At 38.9% G+C, this 26,132-nt stretch overlaps 1 protein-coding gene across 2 annotated transcripts in view; it reads right to left on the bottom strand.

Annotated features, from left to right (window-relative positions):
* Window positions 1-26,132, bottom strand: part of DGKI (diacylglycerol kinase iota) — a 467,928-nt gene that overhangs the window by 205,059 nt on the left and 236,737 nt on the right. For both annotated transcript variants that reach the window (XM_007983056.3, XM_073009376.1), the window contains exons 9-14: window positions 25,062-25,136; window positions 24,500-24,598; window positions 15,169-15,251; window positions 13,197-13,257; window positions 2,394-2,507; window positions 721-858 (exon numbers count right to left, since the gene is read on the bottom strand). In XM_007983056.3, coding sequence (XP_007981247.3) covers window positions 721-858; window positions 2,394-2,507; window positions 13,197-13,257; window positions 15,169-15,251; window positions 24,500-24,598; window positions 25,062-25,136 — 570 coding nt within the window. The remainder of the gene's footprint in view (window positions 1-720; window positions 859-2,393; window positions 2,508-13,196; window positions 13,258-15,168; window positions 15,252-24,499; window positions 24,599-25,061; window positions 25,137-26,132) is intronic.

Consider the following 26,132-nt stretch of genomic DNA (forward strand, 5'->3'; position numbering starts at 1 on the left):
AAAGAAAACATGAAGTCTGGACATAAAGATGGCAACAATAGACACTGGGGACCACTAGAGTGGGGAGGGAAGGAGAAGTGCAAGGACTGAAAACCTGTTGGTTACTATGCTCACTATCTGGGTGATGGGATCAATCATATCCCAAACCTCAGCATCATGTAATATGTCCATGAAACAAACTTGCACACAGGCAGCTTGAATCTAAAATAAAAGTCAATTTTTTTTAAATAACATGAAGTCAAAACATTTATTGAGGTATCTTCAAGTCCCACCAAAGTGATAAAATTGGCATAGTTAATACTTCCTCAACATATGATATATTTTATATCAGGCCTGAAATCTCAGGAGGTTGTACTTCTACTGAAAGAATAAGCGCCCATTGCTTCCAAATTAACATATTTCTTCATCTTCTCATAAGTTATTTGCTAGTAACATGAATGATTAAGACAGAATACATGCCTTTCTAGTGCAGAGGCTGAAGACAGAGAAGAGCTCCCTGAGCTTTGGAAGCAGGTATGGAATCTAGGTCTTTAGAGGTCATTGGGGCAGAATCATTAGGTGGTACTACTATACCCATAGCCCTAGTAGCCATCAACTCAAACACTATCACATTATCTCATAGGAATTCATCAGCACGTGACTCTCCAGCCAGGAATTTATTTCGTGTAGCTCAGGCAGATGCTCCAGGGTTCCTTTCTGAAGAACAAAAAACTCTCTAACCTTACATACGCCATCTTCAAGTTCTTCTGGAGGCAAGTCGGGGTTTCTTTCCACATGGAGGTTCCAGCGATCTAGCTGTACAATTGTCCCATCTTCCACTTGGCACAGGATCTTAGAAACAGGCTCATCAGTGTAGCCCTGAGGAATCAGAGAACACATCCATTGCTGTCCAGAGCGGAGAACAGCGAAGTCAATGCTATTTTATGCAAGGAAGAGCCAAGCCGCTATATTCTGTTTATTTTGTAATTAGCAAGGTTTGGAGAGCAAATTTTTCACCTTGAGGTAAATTTGAGACAATACTGTAAGATACATAGAAACACTAGTTCTGGCTGGTTTGAGCTCAGGAATATTTTTTGTCAACAGCAAGAACCAATAGTCACCGGTACACATTAAGGGTCATACTGGAGGCTGGATGGCTACTTTTATCAGAGTAAAAAACAGGACTCCTCGTGGCTCTCACTAGAGGAATTTGGGGGAAACACAAAACAAATGTGTTTGGAGAGGCAAGGAAAGAATCAAGGAGGGATGGGATTGACAATGTTTGTCTATTAACATTCCCTCTCAACCACCTCTCCCTGACCTCCTTGGAGGACACCATTCTTCCCAAGACCTTAGGCAAGTCTCACTGAGGAATGGCCCTGTTAGGAAGCTACTTAATCCTTGAAGATCCATTACTGACAGCAAGATAGACTGTCCTCAATATTCAAGGCACTGATTTGGAATATTCAAGGCACTGATTTGGAAGGGAGAAGTTAACACTGTTAATAACCTTAGTTGACCCACGTAAATACATTTTTTATTTCTACACTGCCTACTTTTAAAAAAGACCTGTGGAAGGTTAATCTGCCCAAAGGTCAACTAACATCTGCTAAACATCTGAATATAATTTTCACAAAGCCCAGCCCAGGTAATGCTCTCCTATAAGCAGATAAAAAGTTTGTGGGGGCCAGGTGCAGTGACTCACGCCTGTAATCCCAGCACTCTGGAAGGCCGAGGCTGGTGGATCATGAGGTCAGGAGTTCGAGACCAGCCTGGCCAACATGGTGAAACCCTGTCTCTAATAAACATACAAAAAAAAAAAAAAAATGCTGCACAGGGTGGTGGGCACCTGTAATCCCAGCTACTCGGGAGGCTGAGGCAGGAGAATTGCTTGAACCTAGGAGGCGGAGGTTGCAGTGAGCCGAGATTCACCACTGCACTTTAGCCTGGCAATAGAATGAGACTCTGTCTCAAAAAAAAAAAAAAAAAAAAAAAAAAAAAAAAAAAGTCATAACTCTCCCAAGTCAGGCGTGTAAAGTTGAACCAGATTTGCTATCATAGCTGGGGCTGACAGTCTGGATTAATTGAAGTCTGTATGATCCTTTTACACACAGACTTGAGGCCAAACTCATGAACTATCTTTTAGTGGATACCTCAAAAAGCTGCAGGCCTATGTACTAACCACTATTATTTCTCTCATACTAAGCTTTCCTTTCCCTTCTAGCTGATTATAAGTTTAAACTGAAGAAGCTACCAGACCAAATAAGGGCTCAAGGGCACTTTGATTCCAAACTCTAACTTATGCCTTGGACAACAGCAGCAGTTACCACCCCCCGCTTCCACTAGAACATCAGTGGATCTGGAATTCGGTTTGTTGTTTGATGATATGGGCAGTCCCCGAGAGCAGTTCTTACCCCTCCCCAGTTGAGAGTTCGAGCCAGGTCATTCCCAGTCCCCAGAGGAAGGACCCCCACAGGAGGCTGAGGGCTCAGCTGTAGTTCATCCAGGATAGAAAGGATCCAGCCCACCTACAGGCATATCGGGGGCCAGAAGAGATAAAAGAAAGATAAATAAGTTACAAAGAAAACAGTGTGAGAAACAGAGGCTTCCAAGAGCTAAACAGAATGATTTTATTTTTCTTTAAAACACGTATGTTTTAATTCTGTGAGTAGGGAACAGAAAGGTCACTTATCGCTGGCAGTTTCAAAATGATTAAAAGATAAAGGACCATTTTGCACATGCTCTATCATACAAGCAAAACTAAAACCATTCATGTGTGTGTTTAACTAGAAACATGCTTCTAAATTTCTCCGACTTTAAGACTTTGGTAGTATAACAGGGCACAGGAGGGAATGTAAAACTCAGGATCAGACTGAATTTCAATTCTGACTCATGCTGGCTGCATAATCTTGACTAAATTATTTAATCTCACTGAGACTCATTTACTTGATTTTCAAAATGGGGATAATAATACGTACCTCACACGATTGTTTACTAATTAAACTAAAATGTACATAGAGCACTTAACATGGTGCATGGCCCATGTAAGTACTTATTAAATGGTTGCCCTCTATAGTATCATCTTGGAAATTGATAGTGTTTTCCTAAATATCCCTCTATTTTCCTTAATGAAACATTATGAAAACATAATTATGGACAGACCTAGTATCTATTATAAGTTTAGGCAGGAAATTGATACTTATAAACTAGAATCATATACCTGTTTAATCTTTTTCTAAGATAAATAATACTTTGGGTTTAGTCTTATAACTAATTAGAAAAATTGACCAAAACTTGGAAATGGCAAAAAAGGACTTGAATGTCCTTATAATGTCATACTAAAATAGTGTTTCACAAACCTATCTAAGAACTGTATAACTGTAGGTTAACATAGATTTCCGTCCCATAGAGACACAAATGTCAAGAAGAGATGATTGCTTTAAAGTTTATAGTTTTATTCTCTCATAGGACTTTGATCAGTTTTGCATCAAATCTAGAAAAATTATTTTGATATGAAGTACGTAATTATTTTTCTCTAGTTCTGATAAATCAGCTTTACTATCTTGCAGGTTCCCTCATTAAAGAGCTAAGCAAATTTTTTGACATGTATTCATTCTATATTTGTATGAGTCATGCTTCTTGAAAATACTAGATCATTCGTTTATTAAACACTACTTCATATAAAACCCATAATGAAGCAATCAAAATAAGAGATAAATGAGCTAGACTGTGACAGATAAGGTAGAAAGATTGCTCTCGAGAAGTTCACAGTAACACAAAGATGGACATGCCGATGCCTTTCTTTTTTTTTTTTTTTTTGAGACGGAGTCTTGATCTGTCACCCAGGCTGGAGTGCAGTGGCATGATCTCAGCTCACTGCAAGCTCCGCCTCCTGGGTTCACACCATTCTCCTGCCTCAGCCTCCCAAGTAGCTGGAACTACAGGTGCCCGCCACCATGCCTGGCTAATTTTTTGTATTTTTAGTAGAGATGGGGTTTCACCATGTTAGCCAGGATGGTCTCAATCTCCTGACCTCGTGATCCACCCACCTCGGCCTCCCAAAGTGCTGGGATACAGGCATAAGCCACTGCACCAGGCCCATACTGATGCTTTTCTATGTGCCATGCCTGAGTAAAGTCCTTTAATGAATTCTTGTATTAAACTTTAAAACATTATCTGTAAAATAGATACTAATGTAATTTTCATTTCCATCTTATAGATAAGGAAACAGAGAATTGGAAGGGTAAGTGACCTCCTTAGTATCACATGGCTTACATGATAGAAATGGCATTCAACAATAGGAATGCCTAACGCCAGTGGCCAACCCCTTAACTGCTAAGGTGTAGGGAGCCTTTAAATAAAGAACTCAACCCCCTTCTGGATACGGCCAGACACTCCTGGAAGCAGTGGCATGTGATTTTTAGAACCTGTGGAGATGAAGAAACTTTAAACATTGCTTAATCAAATTCAGTGAACTTGAAGATTGATAAACTGAGGTGCAAAAAAAAACATGTAATTTTCTCAAGACTAAATTAGAAGTGTCAGAGTCATGGTAACGTTGGTTCTCCTGACTTCCATCTAAAATTCTTTCTTCTCCACAAAGATGACTTCCCAGGATGTAAAACTTGCTCGTCTACCAATTATGTCTAAAATTGTGTTTATCTTCTAAAACGGCAGACCACATAGTTCACCCCATGTGGTAACTAAAAATCCAGACCTATAAATGTCAAAAAGTCTGTCCATTTCCCTAAACTGGGGCACTTGCTCCGAGACAGACCCTTAGATTCTGACCCAGAGCTTCTTTAGTCTCTTCTTTTATGTGCAATACCAACAAAGCTTGCTACTGAAGTCCAAACAAAAATGCCTGATGCTAAATTAGTTCTGATGTTTGTACTTGACATTGTTTCTGCACTGCTAAAAGCACAAATTAAACACAGTAAAAGTAGACAGCTCTAATAAACTGCAAGAAGGGGTCTTAAAGGCCATAAAAAAGACATAAACACTCAGAAAAAGCCCACCATCTGCGATCACCAACTGCAGAAACAACAGCCCTGAATAGAGCCAGACTCACAGACCCACAAGAGAACTTAGTAGAAATCTAATTCAACACCCCTTCCAAATAAGGAAGAAGAAGCCATTCTCTTTAAAGCTTCTCTAAGAGACGATCATTCAACCTCTCCTTTATGATTTGTACTTACAAGTCAGCCCATTTTCTTTCAGGCAGATTTAAATTAGACATTTTTCTTATGCTCGCTTGAAATATGTCTCTCTTTTCTGGGTAAAGAAAATGCTATGAGTTTACACTTTCAATATCCCATTTCACTCAGACATAACGATGATAGAAAAGAAAAAAGGAAAAAATAAAGAGACACAGCTTCAAAGGGCCAGAAATAAATACAAAGTGGCAGAGCTGGGGTAAAAGCTTGGATCAGCATGGCTCCTGGTCTCGCAGACAACAGAGGAAGCCAGGATGTTGCCTTTTGGAGAAATAAAAGTGCGTCCCCTACCGACAGCAAGCTGTCTCAGCAGGGAGGAAGAAAGGAGGGCAGAATGTGAAAACCAGTCTAAGGTCATGGCCCACAGAAAGGTGAGACCTGCTAGGGCTGAAAGAAGCCCAGAAAGCCTCACTCTGGTAAGTGCTCGACCCGACTTCCCACAAGCCCAATGACATACACCTGTCATCTCCCCAGGATAGAGTCATAAGAATCTACAGAAAAACCCAGCTCTCATCTGAAAGTCCTGAAAACAATTCACTATTACTAGAAACCAAAGTGATTCAGAGATAGAAAAGTAAAATCAAATAAAGCAACATTCTGTGAAGATGAGCTTGCAAAGAAACAATTTCACATTGCAGGAGGAATGCTAATACTAAAACAGATGGAACGTTAGGGGTTAATTCACTGCCCATGGAACACAATTTCCAAATGACTTTGAAGTATGTGACGTGTCCCACAACTTCTATGAATCGATGCTGTGTCTTTTTTTTTTTTTTTTTTTTTTTTTTTGTCTTTTTTGAGACAGAGTTTCACTCTGTTGCCCAGTCTGGAGTGGTGCAATCTCAGCTCACCGCAGCCTCCACTCGTGGGCTCAAGCGATTCTCCAGCCTCAGACTCCCTTGCAGCTGGGACTACGGGTGCAAGTCACCACACCTGGCTAATTTTTGCATTTTTTTGTAGAGACGGGGGGCTTTTGCCATGTTGCCCAGGCTGGTCTCAAACTCCTGAGCTCAAAGTGATCCACCCGCCAAAGTGCTGGGATTACAGGTGTGAGCCTTGGCGCCCAGCTGATGCTGTCTTCTAACAGCCCTCATTCAAATCTTCTACGCTGTGTTCCTATCTGTTTTCTCAGAGAAGGTTGTCAGGAGTTCTCGTGATACTGAACTATGATTCCTCACAAAGGCAGAGTCGACAGGGTGCCTGCATTTCTCACCATCTCTTCTCCTTTTACCCTTGGTCTATGCAGAAAAGGACAAGTACACAGGGTGTGAATGTAAAGGTGCTTTGCCTCTCATCCATCGATTTGCCTTATGAACCAGATAAATAGATTCTGTCTCCTTTCTTCTGTAGCCAAATGATCAAATATGTCACTGTCTCCTGAATATAAGCAGAAAATCTTGCATTTCATCATTCCATCACCCTTGGAGTCATCAAAGGCCTCCTGCCTTTCACAGCACAGATTTTGTTTTGTCTTGAAATTCTCCCACAGACAACCGACATTAGGCTAATAGTTCTCTGGCTGAGGTGGGTCTATATCGCCCCCTCCACAGCTCCTGAATAGTTTTACAGCCAGCAGCTCTATCAGCACTCCCCAACAGCCGGTGTCCCCGGAAGACAGCACAGCGCAGAAGTGTGGGGCACTGAGCGGCAGGGAGCTCAGCCCCACCACAAACTGGCTGGTGAGTTTAGGCAAGTCATTTAATCTCTCCAAGCTCCTCTCACATCTGTACAGCAAAAGTAATAATAATGCCTGTCTTTCAGAGTTGTTTCATCAACTCATGTGTAGACACTGCTTAGCTAGTGCCTGACAAACAGGAAATGCTAAACTAACATTAGCTACTATGACTCAGCTAGATTTTCTTCCTCTTTTCTCACTTCGTCAATAAAGGCCCGGTTTCCTAGAAGCAAAATGTCCTCTTCCCATTCCTCCACTTAAAGTTGAGCCCTGAGTTTGCAAATCAGCCCCACCTTTGGCTGCCATCAAATCAGGAAGCCTTTGTTTTGCAGACTATAAAGAACAGTGAAAGCAGAGCTGCCCTGCAGTAAAAAGGGGCTACAAAAAACAAAATGGAAACAAATACACACTTACAATAGCAGGAGACATAAAAAAATCTTGGGAAACAATCTGTGTCTTTGTCCTTAGAGAAAAACTTTACAAAAGATCTTAAAGCTGTTACTGGAAGCTCTGTCTTTACAGTAATCCAGAACCTGTTTCCACCTGAAGTCCACACTGCACATTGAAAGGTTCCAAGGGCAGGAACTCTGCCACGGCTTTCGTATTTTCCCAAATCATCTCCACCAGCTCACCTAGCACCCTTTCAATTACATTATTTAATTAATTGCGACATATTGCACTTGGTATATTTTCCACCAGAACTGAAGAAAGTTATCCCTATTGGGCCTAATGATTTCCCAGCTTGCAAAGTTCTTCCCTTCCTTCCTAGGAAAAGCAGGGCGGACAGATTGAGAACACCAGGTCCTCTGCTTTGTCCCTGAGCAGCCATGCACAGCAGCAGCTGGTCAATGCTGCCACCATCTGGCCGTTTTTAGCATTCGTTGTCACTGAATGTTTACCAAGTGCATTTTGAGCAATATTTTCATTCTACAGTATAATAACATGAGGGGTGGCTGAAGGGTGGAGATGACAGCGAACTGATATTTTCTTCCAACAAAACAGATGCATGTTTCACTGCCTTGTAGCACATGCAGGCCAAAAAGTGAAGGACACTCACTTTGGGAAATCAAAGGAAAACAAGAGTTTTGCTGAACTCTGAAAGAAAATGACCACACAGTATTGGATGACGGGGGGACCCTTCTGAATATGTGCATGATGATTCCTCCTTTTGATACTTTAATGTATGTTTGCACTTAATAAAGCCAACATGTGTTAAAAGAAATGTGCTTAAAATTAGCCCAAAAGAAATCAAGATAAAAGTCAGAATATGACCTTTTCTTGAAACACTATAGAATCCACACTGAGGGTACACTGTGTGCTTACTCATGAGAGACTATGAAATATAACTAGGCTGAGGATGAATGAGGAAAGGGGCTGAGGATGAGAGATGATTGTCCATATCGATTAAAGGAAAATAATACTTCTTTCTTTGCATTAGCTGTGGTGAGTCAGGGCATGGGGATACCTACCATTTTAGATGTCTTTTCATCTAGGGAAGCTAATAGAACAAGAAGTAAGCATGAAGTGGATGGCTGGAGTCAATTTAACATCAGGCCTTTTGGAAATAATTAAAATGTTTAAAGGTGGACTTGCAGATCCAGCCAAGTTCACCAAAGTCAGGAGCCAGATAGATAGGGACCATAGGTCACACCTTAAGGAGCCATAATGAGGGTACCTGAGCCTCAGGAGATCAGTTCATGTGCTCGTCAATATTTCAGCAGGGTGATAGCCATTGGGAGTTGAATAGGTGTCAACGTGGCCAAGGAAGTGAGAAAATACAAATTTATCACATGACCAAGGACAGGCTATTTCTCATTTACAAACATGAAGGTTTGAGATCGTTCTTGAGTTAGCTGAATTTTATTGAAGCCAAGAGATCTGAAAATGGAATCAGACCATCTGACAGCTGTAACTATGTGACAGCCTCTGAATTGTGCAAGCCAGTAACAAAGAGACTACACCTGCACTGCCCAACGCAGCAGCCATTGGCCACACGTGGTGATCCAGCACTCAAATATAGCTCATCCAAATTGGATGTGCTGTAAGTATAAAATGTATGCTAGATTTTGAAGACTGTACAAATAGAACATAAAATATCTTAATGTTTATAAATTAACACATATTGAAATGATACTATTTTAGATAAATAAAATATATTATAAATTAATTTCACTTGCTTTTTACCTTTTTAAAAGTACCTTCTAGAAAATTCAAAATTGTACAAATGTGGCTTGCATTAAAGTTATCTTGAACAGTAGTCTATATTACTATAATTCTACAGCTATAAGAACCTTAGAGATCTGAATGCATTTCTTTGTAGATTTAGAAAGTCTCAAAAGAGGTTAAGGAACCTGCCAAAGGTTACTTCCAAGTGCATTATTGGGGAATGTATCCCTCTGCTTCCTCGTGGTTTTTTTTGTTTGTTTTTGTTTGTTTGTTTTTGAGACAGAATCTCACTGTGTCACCCAGGTTGGAGTGCAGTAGTGCAATCTTGGCTCACTGCAACCTCCACTTCCTGGGTTCAAGCAATTCTCCCACCTCAACCTCCCAAGTAGCTGGGATTACAGTCATGCACCACCATGCCCAACTAATTTTAGTATTTTTAATAGAGATGGTGTTTCACCAGGTTAGCCAAGCTGGTCTCAAACTCCTGACCTCAAGTGATGTGCTCACCTCAGCCTCCCAAAGTGCTGGGATTATAGGCGTGAGTCACCATACCTGGCCTTTCATGTAGTTTTTAAATAACATACAATTAAAGTAGCTAATATTGAAGCCTAAGAACTTTTTTCCAAAGTAGTGCAAACTTTCTATACCTTAAATAATACTTTCTATATCTTAAATAATACTCTTAATTTAAACTAATTTGGTTATGGGGTAACACAGCCTCATCCTAGTCAGTCAAAAATATTTAATTTCTGATTTCTCCCTGAGCTTTGTCACTTTACTGGCAGCATTCTGCCAGCTTCTACAGTGATAGAAAACAAACAAAACAAAACAAAAAAATATCAGTCACATACCATGATAAACATTCCATATACCCCATGTTTTTCACAGAACTTCTTATTCTAACAAGGTAAATTAAACTTGGGTTTACATAAGGTACAAGATAAGCAAAGTCTTGATTCTGAGTATTTTAACTACAGATGTTACCACTGACAAAAATAATTAGTCTAAATGCACCAACTCTAGGGTAAATGTACTACTTTTATTTTAGGCATGCTGAGTGCAAGTGGCCATGGGACACCCAAGTGTAAATGACTAGTACATTTGTGAATTACATCAGAGGAGGTAAAAACAGAAGTTAAAATATAGATCATGTCCCTAAGAGGAAAAAGTACCTACCACATGAAAAAAAATTAGTTACCCTTATGGAATACTCATAAACTATGGTATCATTAATGAAGAGTTGCTTGAAAAGACTGGATATGAAAAGTAGAAGGAGGTAGTCTACATGTCAAGAGGCTGACAATGGCATCAGAGAGATCACAGACATTCGAAACTGTAATCGGATCTGTCCATTAGGAATTTATTAAGATTGTACCAACATTCACTTACTCATCATTCTGGGTTTTGCCCCAAATACTCTATTGAAACTGCTTTCTTGAAACTCCATATGCAATGGTAACTTTTCAGTGTCTCCTTAAAAACGTTAACTACTGCCTCTTTCTTGAAACTCCTTTTTTTGGTTTGTTTACTTGCCAGAACAGACTGGTGGTTGTCCTATTCTTCTATTTTTTCATTTATTTTCCTTTTGGACTTTGGCTCAGACCCCATAATTATAGGTTTCACAAGTGTGTGGACTTGGCTGTCTTCCCTCTTTATCCTTTATTCATTGGAATCCCATACTTTCAAATATTCACCTAATTGCAGAGAATATCTCAATACTACACGACCTAGCACAGTGCTTCCTCCACATATCTGCTGAGTAAAGAAGGAAGACAGGCAGGCATGCATGTGGCTCACACCTGTAATCCCAGTACTTTGGGAGGCCAAGGCGGGTGGATCACGAGGTCAGGAGATCAAGACCATCCTGGCTAACATGGTGAAACCTCGTCTCTACTACAAATACAAAAATTAGCCCAGTGTGGTGGCACATGCCTATCGTCCCAGCTACTCGGGAGGCTGAGGCAAGAGAATCACTTGAACCTGGGAGGCAGAGGTTGCAGTGAGCTGTGATCATGCCACTGCACTCCAGCCTGAGTGACAGAGCCAGACTCCGTCTAAAAAAAAAAAAAAAAAAAAAAAAAGGAAAGAATAAAAAAAGAAAAGAAAGAAGAAAGGAGAGAGAATGAGGGAGGGAGAGGTAGAATGGGAGGTTCCATGGAGAAGGGGAGGCCTGGGAGGTGGAGCACCCAAGGCAACAAAGAAGTCCAAGATCTGGGGATGTTATGTGTAGCTTATATGAATTTGAGTTAAGAAAGAGGAAGGACGACATCCTCAACTTACCTGTTTTTGTCACTGAGGTTTAGAAAAGGAGAAAAGATGTGAGTGACATCTGAAGTCATATGAGAAGGCAAGTAGATGCTAAAATAAGGAAGATAACTATGGGTATGGTACAGAATCACAATAGTTTACCCTTTCATTAAAGATAACTAAGCTGGGGGATGCTTGAGTTAGGAAGAACACAGTATATACATCCTCAGAGGGTTCATTTGGATGTAATTCTTACTAAAGAAAGTTGGGAAATTTTGCCCTAGCACATCCCTCAAATATGTCTCCCTAGAACAATAAAATCAATTGAAAATTGGTATTGTGTGGGAAAAAAATTCCATGGCCAAATAATTTTGAAAACCGTTGGATTTTAGAAAGTTAAATAGATTCGGCTTCTTTGCTGTAAGACATTATAATGAATTTTATAAACTAATATTGTGGAATATAAACCTTGAAGAAAGATGAAGACTATTTTTCCCAACTGAATATTGTTTTTATTCTCCACAGAATATCTGAAAGACTGATAAAAATCACAGTTCTATTTCATTGTGATTGCATTTATTGGTATATAATGTGTATCCAACCCTACATTAAGTGCTTATGTGCTAAGAGAGATAGTATTGGAAGATTTTGTTGCTACCTTTGAGAATAAAACATTCTAATTAGGGAAATTAGAGAAAAGCTAAAGATAGTTCATGATACAATCATAGATCCTATGAGATCAGATTCCAAATCCAGAAGAAAAAGAACCAGACAACACAATCTGAATGTCATGATTCTCAATTCTTTACTTTGTTAAATATATCACTATAAGTAGAGACCAAATGAAGAAAACAGATGAGGCATAATAAACAAGAGAAAATACATCCATGATATTAACCTTCAGCCCAATTCCACGTTTTTTTCATAAATGAATACAAACATGCAGTCAGACAGAAGGAATAAGTTCTAATGTTCAATGGCAGAGTAGGGTGAGTACAGTCAGAAACAATGTATTATATATTTCAAAGTAGCTAGAAAAGAGAACTTGAAATGTTCCCAACACATAGAAATGATAATCTAGGTAATAGATACCTCCAAACCTTGACATTATACATTCTATGCATACAACAAAATATCACACATAGTTCATATACATGTAAAATGTATCCAAAAAAAGAATATAAATAGGACCAATTAATAATCTTTAAGGCAAAACAACAGTCAATATTGAGTTTTAGTCCCACTAGTAAAAAAAATGTAATAATTCAATTGTGTCCACGTATTTCTCCCTACTGTGGCCAAATTATTAAGAACAAATGGTCACGCCTGTAATCCCAGCACTTTGGGAGGCCAACGCGGGTGAATCACGAGGTCAGGACATCGAGACCATCCTGGCTAACACGGTGAAACCCACGCTCTACTAAACAATTAGCCAGGCGTGGTGGCGGGCACCTGCAGTCCCAACTACTCAGGAGGCTGAGGCACGAGAATGGCGTGAACCCAGGAGGTGGAGCTTGCAGTGAGCCGAGATCGCGCCACTGCACTCCAGCCTGGGTGACAGAGCAAGACTCTGTCTCGGAGGAAAAAAAAAAAAAAGGAAACAGGTCAGCTTATATTTTAAAAGGAATTTATCTACAATCTTCATTTTAATGATTTGACCACATCCCTACTTCACGGCACAGGAAAGAATACAGCACAGCTGAGGGAATGAAGCACACATTAGAACGATCAAGTATGTATTCATAAGGACAATAACAAAGTCCTTTGTTACTCTTAGGGGCTATGATTCACATGAGAGATCTATGTGTGTTAGGGGATTGGAAAGACTAGGCAATGAATAAAAAGAAGTGGCACAAGAAAACAATAAGAAAGATAGAATTGGCAGAGAACTGGATTCTCTTTCAGGGACCTACCGTTCCATCCCCACCACAGGCCAGAATTCGCAGATTTGGTACTTTCCTATACAATTCAAGCCTGTAGAGGAAATAGAAGAAAAAGTAAACAAAAAGAACATTTTACTGGCTAGAGCAGAGAGAAAGCAGAGGACAACATGGGTAGGGGTGGTGTCCACTGGAGAAAATGTATAACCGTGGGGATGACAATGCTATCATAGGTCCCAAGTAACCACAGGAGGAATGACTCCCACAAGTGGAACAGGTGTAGGCATCAGACATTATTTTTGAATGAATAATTCGACATTGGAATTTAAGGGATTTTAGGATGTCCTAGTTTTATTTCCCATAACTTCTATTACACGTCAATGTTATTTTTCTCATTAGTTTTGACTTCTTTCTTTCCCTTTTCCCATCATTTCCTCTTCTCCTTTCCCCAAGAAAATCATCATTAATTGATAATCAATAGTCCTTATATATCCCCTCTTTATATTTATTAGCTTTCCCTGGATGTATTTACTTTTTCTAACTTACACTTTCTACTCTTAATCCTAAGAAATCTTTTTTAGCGAGATGGGGAGGCTTTCCCATTATCATTACTATCACATCCACGATTCCATCTAGTCTGTCTCTCAGCTCAGTCACTTACACACCACTTATACCTCCAACCCAAGGTGGGAAGATTGACTGATTTTTCTTTATTTCAAACTTCCCTGCTTGAAATAAGATCATTTTGTCTTTCCTCTTGGCTCTCAGGAAAATGCAGTGACAACTACTCCTGCTAAACCTTTTGCTTAGTTAAAGCTGCGAGAGGCTGTAATTGAGAAAATATCACCTATTTAAATCACAAAATACGGGTTTCTTCTGAAAATATTTCCTGTCCTACCAGGTTCTTTATGGTGACCTCTAAAGTGTCTCTCTAGGGTCTAACTAAAGTGATAAAATCTTAAGAAAATAAGCTCTTAAAATGGCACATCCCAGGATAGCAGATTTGCCTTAGCACAATAAAGTATAGAAAATAAATAAATATATGGGGTGTGTGTGTGTGTGTGTGTGTTGTAGGGACAGAGAGAGAAAGAATCTTGCAGCAAACTCAACTGGCAAAGAAATTTATACATTAAGAAAATAACAAATTAATTTTAATATTTCCTAATCTCCTACATGCTTAAAATAAGTAATTTATCCATTTTATACAATACTATTTATCTAGAAATCGCCTTTTCCTCTGACATTGTTACTTATTAAAAAATAAATGGTATCCTTGTGCTCTAACATTTACCAGATAACATCTGAACTACCCTAGTACATGAATTTAAAACAGGGAGACAGAGAACAGCACAAGTGTCCTTGGTCTTTTCCACTGTGTGCCTCTCCACCAAAGGGGAGAAACAGGATATGGGTCACCTACAATCTAGACTTTGTTTTACACACTTCTAACAAAAGCAGGGAATGAGATTTCTGAGAAGCTCAGAAAAGGGATTAGGCAGGAATTAATATGTCTCCCCCACACTTGTGCAGAGTCCTCAGGTATAATCAATTGATTCTGTCTCTTGTATATACACACACACACGCGTGCACACACACACTCTTTTCAGTTCAAACGTTCGTAAACAAATATGGCTCCACCCTCCACAGACATACATTTACATTCCCACTAATATGCATCTCAAAGGTGTACATGAAGAAATAGAAAAACAATGAGTCCTTTCTCAATTCACAGATTTGTGGAGAACAGTCTGCAGTTACACACAGGTAAGTAACAAACACACTAGACGTATCCTGAGTTAATAGCTGAGAAGATATGTTTTGAAGGCAACTAAGCCAAGAAAGAGTAGAAGAGAACTTTAGATGAAGTTTTAAAGGAAGAAGATACAGGTGAGAAAGTAGATGACAGACGGTCAGGAAATACCTCACAAGGTAATCAGATAATGAAGCAGAAAGTGCTCACTTGCCTAAAATACTTATGGACCATGGAGAATATTTCCAGACTTACGCATCTTTTGGCCCTTCCTGAGAAAGATCAAAGACTTGCCGTGGATTCAGGTACCACATGAACATCTGCAGAACTTTGGTTCCCTGTAAAAAATAAATACACAAAAAGGCAATAATAGGAAGAAATTTCCCACTGCTCATTTAAAAAAATCAATCCTGTTATTTAAAATAATACACGGGGAGTCGTGGCTCATGCCTGTAATCCCAGCACCTTGGAAGACTGAGGCAGGTGGATCGCTTGAACCCAGGAGTTTGAGACCAGCCTGGGCAACATGACAAAAATTCTGTCTCTACAAAAAATACAAAAATAAGCCAGGTGTGGTGACGCATGCCTTTAGTCCCAGCCAAGGAGGTGGAGTGTGCTGTGAGCTGAGATGGCACCATTGCGCTCCAGCCTGAGTGATAGGAGTGAAACCCTGTCTCAAAAAATAAAAATGAGTGAGTGAATGAATGATGAATAAGTAAATAAAATAATATCTAATTATAAGCAGTAGAGAAGTGTACTTAAAATCACCAGCTTTGGTCATGGATATACGTAGCTTGAATGTCAGGCTAGATGTTTATCTAACCTATGTAACTCTGGGCAAGTTTCTTAACTTCATTTAGCTCAACCCACCTTTTCTTTAACACAGAGACAAGAATACCCAGTTTGCAGACTTGTTGCAAGGATTAAAAGCCATAATTTTTGAGAAGTACATTACAGTGTTTAAAATGCAGTAAGCCCTTAATGAATAATATTTATTTTACTATCATTAATGTATGACAATCCATACAGAAAAGTTATTAGTGAACCTATGTAATTTGACATTAATTTTCACTTTATTGTGCAGATTATTGTCTGTATAATATAAAATATGGGCAGCATTAGCTAAGTATTAATATAATTGTATTTATGTATTTATTTTATTTTATTTTAGTATTATTATTATTATTTTTGAGACGGAGTCTCGCTCTGTCCCCCAGGCTGGAGTGTAGTGACGCAATCTCGGCTCACTGCAAGCTCTGACTCTCATGTTCATGCCATTCTCCTGCCTCAGCCTCCCGAGTAGCTGGGACTACAGCCGCCTGCCACCACACCTGGTCTTTTTTCTTTTTTATTTTATTTTTTTTATTTTTAGGGGACACAGGGTTTCACCGTGTTAGCCAGGATGGTCTCAATCTCCTGACCTCGTGATCCACTCATCTCAGCCTCCCAAAGTGCTGGGATTACAGGCGTGAGCCACCACACCCGGCCAATATAATTTTATAGAAACACTTTTTTTCTAACTGAAGCAAAAGTACCCCAGGCTCCCAGTTATTTTATATATATATAAAACTTCCTTAGTAAGATCACAGCTTACTTTGACATTTTCAATCTCCATGCCTATACCGGTTTGTTTAAGCCAAACACTTCTCTCTCACTTGAACATTTTTGGGGCGTTTTCAGTAACTGTGACATTTATAGAGATCATCATTATAGCAGACATAAGGTCACTTTAGAGATCATTTTTAAAGTAGATTGAGCAAACAAGAAATTCAAGAAGAACCTTTTTATCAAGCAATACCAAAAGAGCTCTAAAAATGAGCAGGATGCCCCATTTTATCACCCATAGCAAATAATATTTGAACAGTTGAGCCGAGTTTGTTGCTCATAATATTGTTGTTTTAGTAGATATCACAATTGCTCTTTCTTAAAATATTCCAAGGCTTGTTTAACTAATAAACTGCATTTAAAAGTCATCCTAGCATAGCAGACATAGTATAAGATTTGAGGTCAAACTAACTTCGGTGTTCTGAATAATCATGAGCATTTATAACCTTGCAGAAATGCAGTATATAAAATAGAAAGGATGTCCACCTACCAGGGTGAATATGAGAATTAAATCAATCAGTAACAGTCACGTATCTAGCACAGTATGTGGCACAAAACAGACCTTTGCTAATGTTAATCCTTTTCTTTTTTGCAGCCTGTTAATCTATTCATTAAATTACACTTGCGAATGTGAGCTGTAAAGTGTAGCTTATAATTATCACATTGTTACTCCTGTTGTTACATAGGCCAATGCAGGTCTTTTGTTGCATGTACCAGCCAAACCTATAATTTAAAAGTTCTGCCTTATCATGTGCTTGCTATAATTTTAGGAATCACACTCTATCTACTAATTACAACGAATCCTTCAGTTTCACCAAATGACATATTTTGCTTCCTATCAAATTCAAGCAGATTTAGATCTATATACACACTAAATACTGGATCATTTTCCCTCTTCTCATGCTGAGCCTTGCTATGAAGTATGTTTGGGATTATCTTGAATAATCTTTTATGTTTAATAGGTAACACAGGAGTTATTTTAATGACCAACTAATTTATAAAACATTTCCAACTGACTTGCTAGAAAATTCTTTGTTCAGGCCAGGCACAGTGGCTCACGCCTGTAATCCCAGCACTGTGGGAGGCCAAGGTGGGCGGATCACGAGGTCAGGAAATCGAGACCATCCTGCCTAACACGGTGAAACCTCGTCTCTACTAAAAATACAAAAAAATTAGCTGGGCATGGTGGCGGGCACCTGTAGTCCCAGCTACTCAGGAGGCTGAGGCAGGAGAATGGCGTGAACCCGGGAGGCGGAGCTTGCAGTGAGCCGAGATCACGCCACTTCACTCCAGCCTGGGCGACAGAGACTCTGTCTCAAAAAAAAAAAAAAAAAAAGAAAGAAAGAAAGAAAAGAAAAGAAAATTTTGTGTTCAGTTTTAGATTCCTAGAGTAGTTTGAATTGTTGATGTTAATTACTCCTTTCCACCTTTGCTATAGGAGAGTGCGCATCTCAGTTTCAGCCTCCCTATCATGCAAACATTACTAGGTAATTAACATCTTCCACAAAATAAAAATAAAAAGCATTGAGAGATTGTTTTCCTTAACTTGAATTTCTCTAAAAGGTCTGAGTGGCCGCAGAGGTGCCATTTCTATTGTAGTCTATTGGAATAACATTCCTGCAATCGTGTAGAGATAACTTGCAGAGCCAGGCATGGCTACCCTGTTGAAGTTGACATTCAGGCATGATAAGACTATATATTTTAAAAAGTAATCTTCTTTCCAAAATATAGTATTTATTACCAAAAACGATAAGTATCTAAAAGAAAGCATTGAAAAAATGCTCCACCTAGTGGGTGGAGAAACAAAGATCTAATTCACACATTTAAACGAATTCTATTAACTCTGCTGTTACTTCTAGGTTAAGTCACTTTAAAGCTTTAATAGAGGTAATTTATTAAATGTAACTGAATGCTTAGATAAATATTAATTCACCAGGAGAAGGGTAATCCGTTTCTTCCTCAATAGTAGGATTAAATCTGCTCATTTACACACCTGTCACTCACTAACAAGTCTCCAACACTCTCATAGTTATCACATGAATGCCAAACACAAAAACTGCAACTTTTGTGCAAGAGTCTAATTTTCTCTAAATGAAAAAAAAAAACAGCTTATATACCAATCCCAATCCATGCATGCTATTGTAGATATACCTCACTGACCACAGAACTTTTTTAGATATTATAAGAATGGGTATTCCAAAGAAGTGAAAAGAACATTATTCTTCCAAGCAGCAGGTACTGGCGAGGGAGTGCAACAGGAGAATACAAATTCCCAAAAAGTGGCTGGATTTAACAAGAGTCATTCATTCACCTACTATGTGACAGGCACAGTTTTAGGTATGAGAATACAGAGAAATACACAGATGAACAAGACAGAGATGATCTTGCTCTCAGAAGGAAGTTCTGTGCATTATTCATAAAGGAAAACATAATGACAGTTGTTGGGGGTGTGGAGAAGTAATCAAGAATTGATCCATTCAAACAGCACATCAATCTTCATCAAAGCATCATAACTCTAGTGTAGGCTGAAACTCTGCTATGTTACTAAGTCCTGGTTTATATCATGCAGGCACTGTCTAGATTATAGAAAGAACAACTGCCCAGAAAATAAGAAAGGCCTGAGAAAAATACATTAATGAGAGGAAGGGCTTAAGAAATAATTATTTCAAACTGCTTCAAACAATCCAAACAGAATGCCTCATTTATTCAATAAATACGTACTGGGCCCCTACTCTGTCCATGTGTACCATCGGGATCTCAGAATCTACTGGAAGGAGAGCAATACAAAATAAATTAATTCACTAAAGATGAGAACTTCTCTGATACAGATGTCTGCTGAGGAGGATGAGTGCCCAGAGGAAACACTCTTAGCCCAAGTTGAGAGATTAGAAGGCATTGTAAGTAAGGTATCTGAAATGTGTCTTGAAAAATGAGTAGAGTTAACTATTTCTTTCCACCCCAAATAGACGAAGTTTCAGAGCTTGAGATTTATAGAAAACAAGGAGTCATTGAAAAGTCTTAATTAAGAGATTCAAACCACCTTTTTTTTTTTTTTCTCCAAACTGACTTTTTTTAATGCATCACTCTGGCTACAGACTAAGGAGCCAGACCTATCACGGGGGCTAGTTTGGGTCTTAGCTGCCCAGTTCTCCCACCAATATTATGATTTCAGAAACAGGACTTTCCATAGATTCATCGTTTGGTTGTTTTAATTCCATCTGTTGAGGCTGGCTGGACAAGAAGATCTTGAGGTTAGATTTTGACAAGTGTCCTCATCTATTGACTGCCCTCTGCCCTCTTCCCTGCCTACTCTAAACCTTAGGAGCCTAAACTTTTATCTAAACATAATTATCCTTGAATTATCACTCAGTTGCGAAGTTTCCAGTACTGAAGAAAAGTAACTACTTCATTAAAGTTGTTTGTCCAATTATTTAGAAACAGTTTTGGGACTAAAATTTCTCATCTGAAGTTATTTACTCTTTCTGTCTTCCCCTTCTCCCCACCTTGATGTGACTGGCCCCCAACTTAGGAGGGGTGACCCTAGTCTGAGAAAGCCTATTCCCAGATGGTAGTGTAAACTCAGCTGGCATGAGTCTGTCCACAGACTGGATACTTCTTCCTCGATCACCTTACTGATAAAGACCTGGGGCTTTTAATCCAAGGATCCAACTCCTGCCATACCTCTCCCCTAGGATTCCACATCGAACAGCGTGCAAAGCCAGGGTCTGGATCCCTCGGCTCTGGGGGATGATCAGCTAGAATCATCCTAGAGGTCAGAACGTTGCTTTACCCTGAAGTTAAAGTCTAGGTCACTGGAAGAGAAAGTCATGAGAGAACGTGAGGGAGAGACAGTGTGAAAGCACGAAATACTGAGAAACATCACAGGATTCTATAAAACTCAGAAATATGCTAATGAGCCCAGGACCTCAAAGAAAAATCTAAGTTTTGACATTAAGGCAAACAGAAGTGTAAGGGAGGGGGCCTATTTCTCTAGTACTCGAAAGTTTCCACACATAGGAGGGGATTGCATGGGAGTAAACTTTATCTTCCACTTACTACCTCTTTCCACAGAAGGAGGCATTCAAAGTTGAAATTCTTGGCTGGGCACAGTACTATAATCCCAGCACTTTGGGAGGACGAGGCAGGCAGATCACCTGAGGTCAGGCGTTCCAGACCAGTCTGGCCAACACAGTGAAACCCCATCTCTACTAAAAATACAGCAATTAGCCTGGTGTGGTGGCACATGCCTGTAATCCCAGCTACTTGGGAGGCTGAGGCAAGAGAATTGCTTGAACCCGGGAGGTGGAGGTTGCTGTGAGCTGAGATCGTGCCACTGCACTCCAGCCTGGGTGACAGAGCAAGACTCCGTCTCAAAAAAAAAAAAAAAAAAAAAAAGTTGAAATTTTGGTCCCTGATTCCTCAAATTCAAATCCCAATAATACAATAGCAGCAGCGCTACCAAGCTCTACAGCTTTGCAAAACACCCAGCGTCATCTCTACCTTAAGAGTGTTGGAAAAACAAGAGACAACTACTGCGAAGTTTAAGAGATTTAACAACCTAGGTGTTCATCAACAGAAGAATGGATAAAGAAAACGTGATACCTATATGTAATGAAATACTACTTGACCATAAAAAAGAATGAAATCCTGTCATTTGCAGCAACAAAGATAGAACTGGAGGTCATTATGTTAAGCGAAATAAACCTAGCACAGAAAGACAAAAATTGGCATGCTCTCACTCATATGTAGACGAGCTAAAAAAGTGGATCTGACAGAGGTAGAGAGTAGAATGATAGTTACCAGAGGCTGGGAAGGGTGTGGTGGGGGTGGGGAATGACCAGAGGTTGGATAGTGAGTACAAACATACAACTACATAGAAGAAATAGGTTCTAGTGTTTGCACAGTGGGGTGACTATACTAAACCACAGTATATTGTACCTTTCAAAATAACTAGAAGATTTGAAATATTTCAAACACAAAGAAATGACAAATGTTTGAGGTGATAGATGTGCTAAATACCCATTATATATGCCATAAATGTATCAAAATAGCATATGTACTCCATAAGTATGTACAAAAAATAAGGTATCAATTTAGAAAAAAATTAAAGAGTTTTAAAATATGGGATTTCTTAAAAGAAAGACATAGAAGCAGTCCTTACATATGTTCATCCCAAAACATTCCTTCAAAATGTTTTCCTTACACAAGTAAAACATTACATAAAGAAAAAAGCTATTTTTCTTGCCAGTAGGTGGCAATATTGCCCAGTCATTTACTTAAAAAACAGAAGACTAAGCAAGTTAAAAATGAAAAAAAAAAAAAAAAAAAAAAAAAAAAAGTCTAAAGCCTAAGTTTCAAAGAGGGAAAGAGACAGGAATGCTTTTATAGTTAAAAGCATGTGAATAGAATAAGTAAATTACGAAAAGGCAAAACTCAGGACTTAACAAAAGATATCTATTATTCTATTGATCACAGTAAGCTCCTGCTAACCAGAGTATGGTTCTCTGAGCAGCAGTATCAGCACCTGCGAGCTTGTTACGAATGCAGCATCTTACCGCCCACCCCGACTTACTGAAGCAGAATCTGCATTGTAACACGTTTCCCAACTGAGTCATATGCACATTAAATTCCACCATATTACTCCTCTGTTCAAAAGCCAAAAGGTTTTTTAACCTAAAATATTTTAAACAGCAAAAAAACTAGTTTCCATTGCATAAATCCCAAGTCTTCAATATGAAGTATCCTGTTTCTTGGAGACATGATTCCACAGGATCATTCTGATCTTTAATCACATTTCCAATAACTTAATATGCATGCACCACTCATCATATTGTCCTCAAAATGAATAATCGGCATCATGACATCTGTTCTTCTAATCCTATTATACAATTATTTAACTATGTGCTGTGTTCTAGCAATCACAGATTCAATGGTGGACCTGAATCCCAACAGTGAAGATGCACATAGAGCAGTTATGTTGCAGTTCGTATCATGCAAATGTTATGAAGGGCTATCGGGGCATAGTGGACAAGATGATTGATCTCGAGAAATGGTTCAGACAGGCACCACTGAACCTTGAAGGATGAACAAGAATTTGCCAAACAGGAATCTGCCACAGTAAAGAGCAGGAAAAGGACAGTCCTTCCAGTCTTCTCTCCTCTGCATAACTAAGTAGTGCCCATCTTTGATTTCAGCCATGTCCATGACACCATTTCCTTATTGCTCCCAAGTCACTGCTTACCTCTGAAATACCATAGCACTGCAGTCTGAGCCACTCAATTTAGAAGTCGCATTCAGTTAATGTTGCTTAAATTATTTTCCATTTGTTCCTTTTGTGTCATTAACAAACAAGATGTCTTTAGAAAAGTTCATTTTAAGCTTCCTTGACCTCTCTTTTCTATTTAGTGAAATAGGAAGCAATATTAGATAATCTCTGAAGTCCCCGTTATTAATAATTTATACACAGACTGGAATAGGAACAGGCTATGTCTTAACTGGATCATCAGCTCCTTAAAGAAATAGATAACTTACAAGCTTCTGTGTGCCCTAGGAAAGAGAGCTTATAATGATTTCATAAACGCATCTTATATGTGGACTGTCATGACAAAATATATTTGAAACTAATTAATATGTTGTGCTCAGGTGGCCAAAATCATGGAACCAATTACATTTCCATGTTTCATGGTTCCCAACTGCATCTCCAACCTTTAATAGGACATAAGGATACTAGCCTACGAGAGTGGGTATGGTTCAGGGAAAATTAAACCTCATTTCAAGGAAACCCATGTCTAGGTTTTCCTCTAATGATGTCTTAGAATTGCCATCATTACTCCACGAAGATCTCTCAGCAACTCAAAAAAGCAGGTCTTGAAAGCAAACGGTTTCTTTGCTTACACAAACTCTTTTCCTTGTTCTCCAAAATGTTAATACACATTTTTATCATAAGTTTTTGAGAATTTTGAAGAAAGAGATGAAAGGAGGAATAATATTTCATTTAAATCATAAGCTCCCATAAGAGAAGTTTTATTGTAATTAATACATTCCGGACAATGCCCATTGTCTTCAGTAATAAGAACATCATCTTGGACCATTGGGTCAAGTCAATTCTAATTATACAACTTACCTTCCTTATATGGGATGACTAAAGGGTTTCAAATCTCCAGTTGTTTATTGTAAAACCTGAAGGAATCTTGTCTCAAAATGTAAAATATATACTTCATGGATAAAGAAAATATTTTCTCATCCAAACTCAGACGAAAATAACAGAAAATTAAAGCCCATAGAAGAGTATTGATAAGAAGCCTCAGAGAGTGGGAGGAGAATTGGATGAAGAGACAAAGACCAGGATTCAAGAACAAATTCTGTCCTTTAAAGAGCAGTGTGACTTTAGGCATGCCTTTAGACTTAACTTTTCCAAGTCAATTTCTTTATTCTCAAAGGAGATAACTATCTGTACTATCGGATTTGGGCTAGGACCCAGTGAAACCTTAAGAAGTTGATATTTTCTATAATGTTGGTGGTATTTGGTAGTGATTATCATGACTCATGAATCATCCTTTTTTCTTCTCTGAGGATAGGGACGAAAGTAGTTGTATCTAAATTGCAACAGAAAGAAATAAAAAGAAGTTGATAAAGGACCTCCTAACTACAAGAATTGAGGAATCCTGAAACATATGAACTAAGAGAAATTCTGGAATATCCTTTCTTGAAAATCTGTAAGGAAAAAGTCAGTACTTAGGTTTCTTAAGTGCCTCTGTTATAGTCTTATATGGAAGCAGACAGACAAATTATAGAACATCTAGGTTTTACCCAGCCCTGTAATATGTAAAGCTATCAGAGAAACAATAACCTTGTTCCTGAGAAACCGGTGTCTTCTTCCAAAGCTTGGGATCCTAGTGGTCCTATTTTAATTGGCCGTGAGAGTTGTGTCTTCAAGAAATTATCAAAACTTCTCAGTTAAAAATCATAAAAAATGACTCACCTGGTTGCCTCCACTCTTGGGATTCACAAATACAAGCAAAGGTTTCATGAGAGGAGAAGAGATGGGTTTTATCACAAAAGGACGACCTTTGTTTTCCTGCTGAAAGAAGCAATCAGCACTGTTAGGATACACATCCATGGCTTGAAAGGCAACCCCAAGGCAAGGGAGGTGGAAAAACCCTACATTTTGTTTCCCAGGGCTGACTCTTAACACGACTTCCATGTAAGACTTGGAAGAAAGTATCTCAAGTTATCATTTGCTCCGGAGAATTAAGCCAGGCTTTTTATTTTACTCTGTAAACTCCAAATATTCCAGAAATACTAGCTTTGATCTTCATCATCATCATCCTGGGGATAATATTTCCAGGCAAGTGCAGAGGTTAGTTTTGAGTGTTTGTTTTTTAAAAAGAACAGAAAGAATTCTATTGTGGTTAGAGTGCAGTGAGGAGAAAGCAGTGGTAGAAGACAGATCAGAAAAATCAACTTAGATCTGATCTCATAGGGCAGAGTAGGTTATGGAAAGAACGTGAAAATTCCTCAGAATAAAACTCTGAAACACCTACTTCCATCCCTCTTTTACTGGCTTTTCTTTTAAAGCTTGTTCTCTTCTTCTTCCGATTTGAAGCCTTCAGTGAGTTCTGTAGGGAGAGAGAGAAAAAAGCCTGAGCCCAGAGGCCAACCAGCCCAGGAGCTTTCCCATGCAGAACCAAGTAGAAGATGGCGGCAGCGCATGCTGTTCCACTGCATGCTTCTCATGCTTTCACACTTCCAAGCCACTGTTCATGGGTAAGCCACAGACAGAAATCAGTTGAGTGCTTCAGAGTAAGCGACTGACTCTCTACCACATGGAGAGGCAGGGAGTAAGAACCCCAGAGGCTCTCATGGACTCACATAACAACACATGTTATACCTGCCAACCCTCCCAGTAAAAATGGAAGAATCCCAAATTCTCTGAGGGGCTCCAGTCTCCCGCCCAACCAGGTTCGTCTCCCGCCCAACCAAGTTCAAGTTCATCTCCTGGTATGGAGATCACCTATGTGGAAATGTAAAAAAGGAGGCCATTTTTCACGTTTTTCTTTTTCTTTTTCTTTTTCTTTTTCTTTTTTCTCAGTTTACTCTTTTGGTAATGATCTTTTCTAGTAATAGTCATAAAATGACTCTTGACCCTACTGGAAATTTATGATCCAACTGTCCTATCAGTTGTCTGACTGTAAAATGCAAAGATAATACTCACCTTAAATCACTATGACAGTGGGGTGGAAGTCATTGTTCTTTCTTTCTCTGTCTAAAGACCTAATGGTTTAAAAAGTTTCCCCCCTCCCGGGTAGCCTTGATTTTTTTCTTCTCATAAAAGTGCCTCAAACTTGTTGAAATACAGTGACCCCCAAATTTACTTTCCTTGTCTTTCTCTTTCTAGAAATTTTATAGACCACAATATTGTGATTACTTCAACTAACCATTTTCTCTTAACATTTGATATAGATGCTTTGAGTAGAACCTGTCATAGGGATCAGTCACAACCCACTGATTGAAGACAAGATAAAAACAGATTTAATTAGTGGAGAGTCAATGATTAATTAGACTGCTATCTTTAAAAGGCAAGATATTACTGACCATATAATAGATGCTTAACA

The sequence above is a fragment of the Chlorocebus sabaeus genome, chromosome 21 (genome assembly GCF_047675955.1).
Source record: "Chlorocebus sabaeus isolate Y175 chromosome 21, mChlSab1.0.hap1, whole genome shotgun sequence".
NCBI classification, from domain to species: domain Eukaryota; kingdom Metazoa; phylum Chordata; class Mammalia; order Primates; family Cercopithecidae; genus Chlorocebus; species Chlorocebus sabaeus.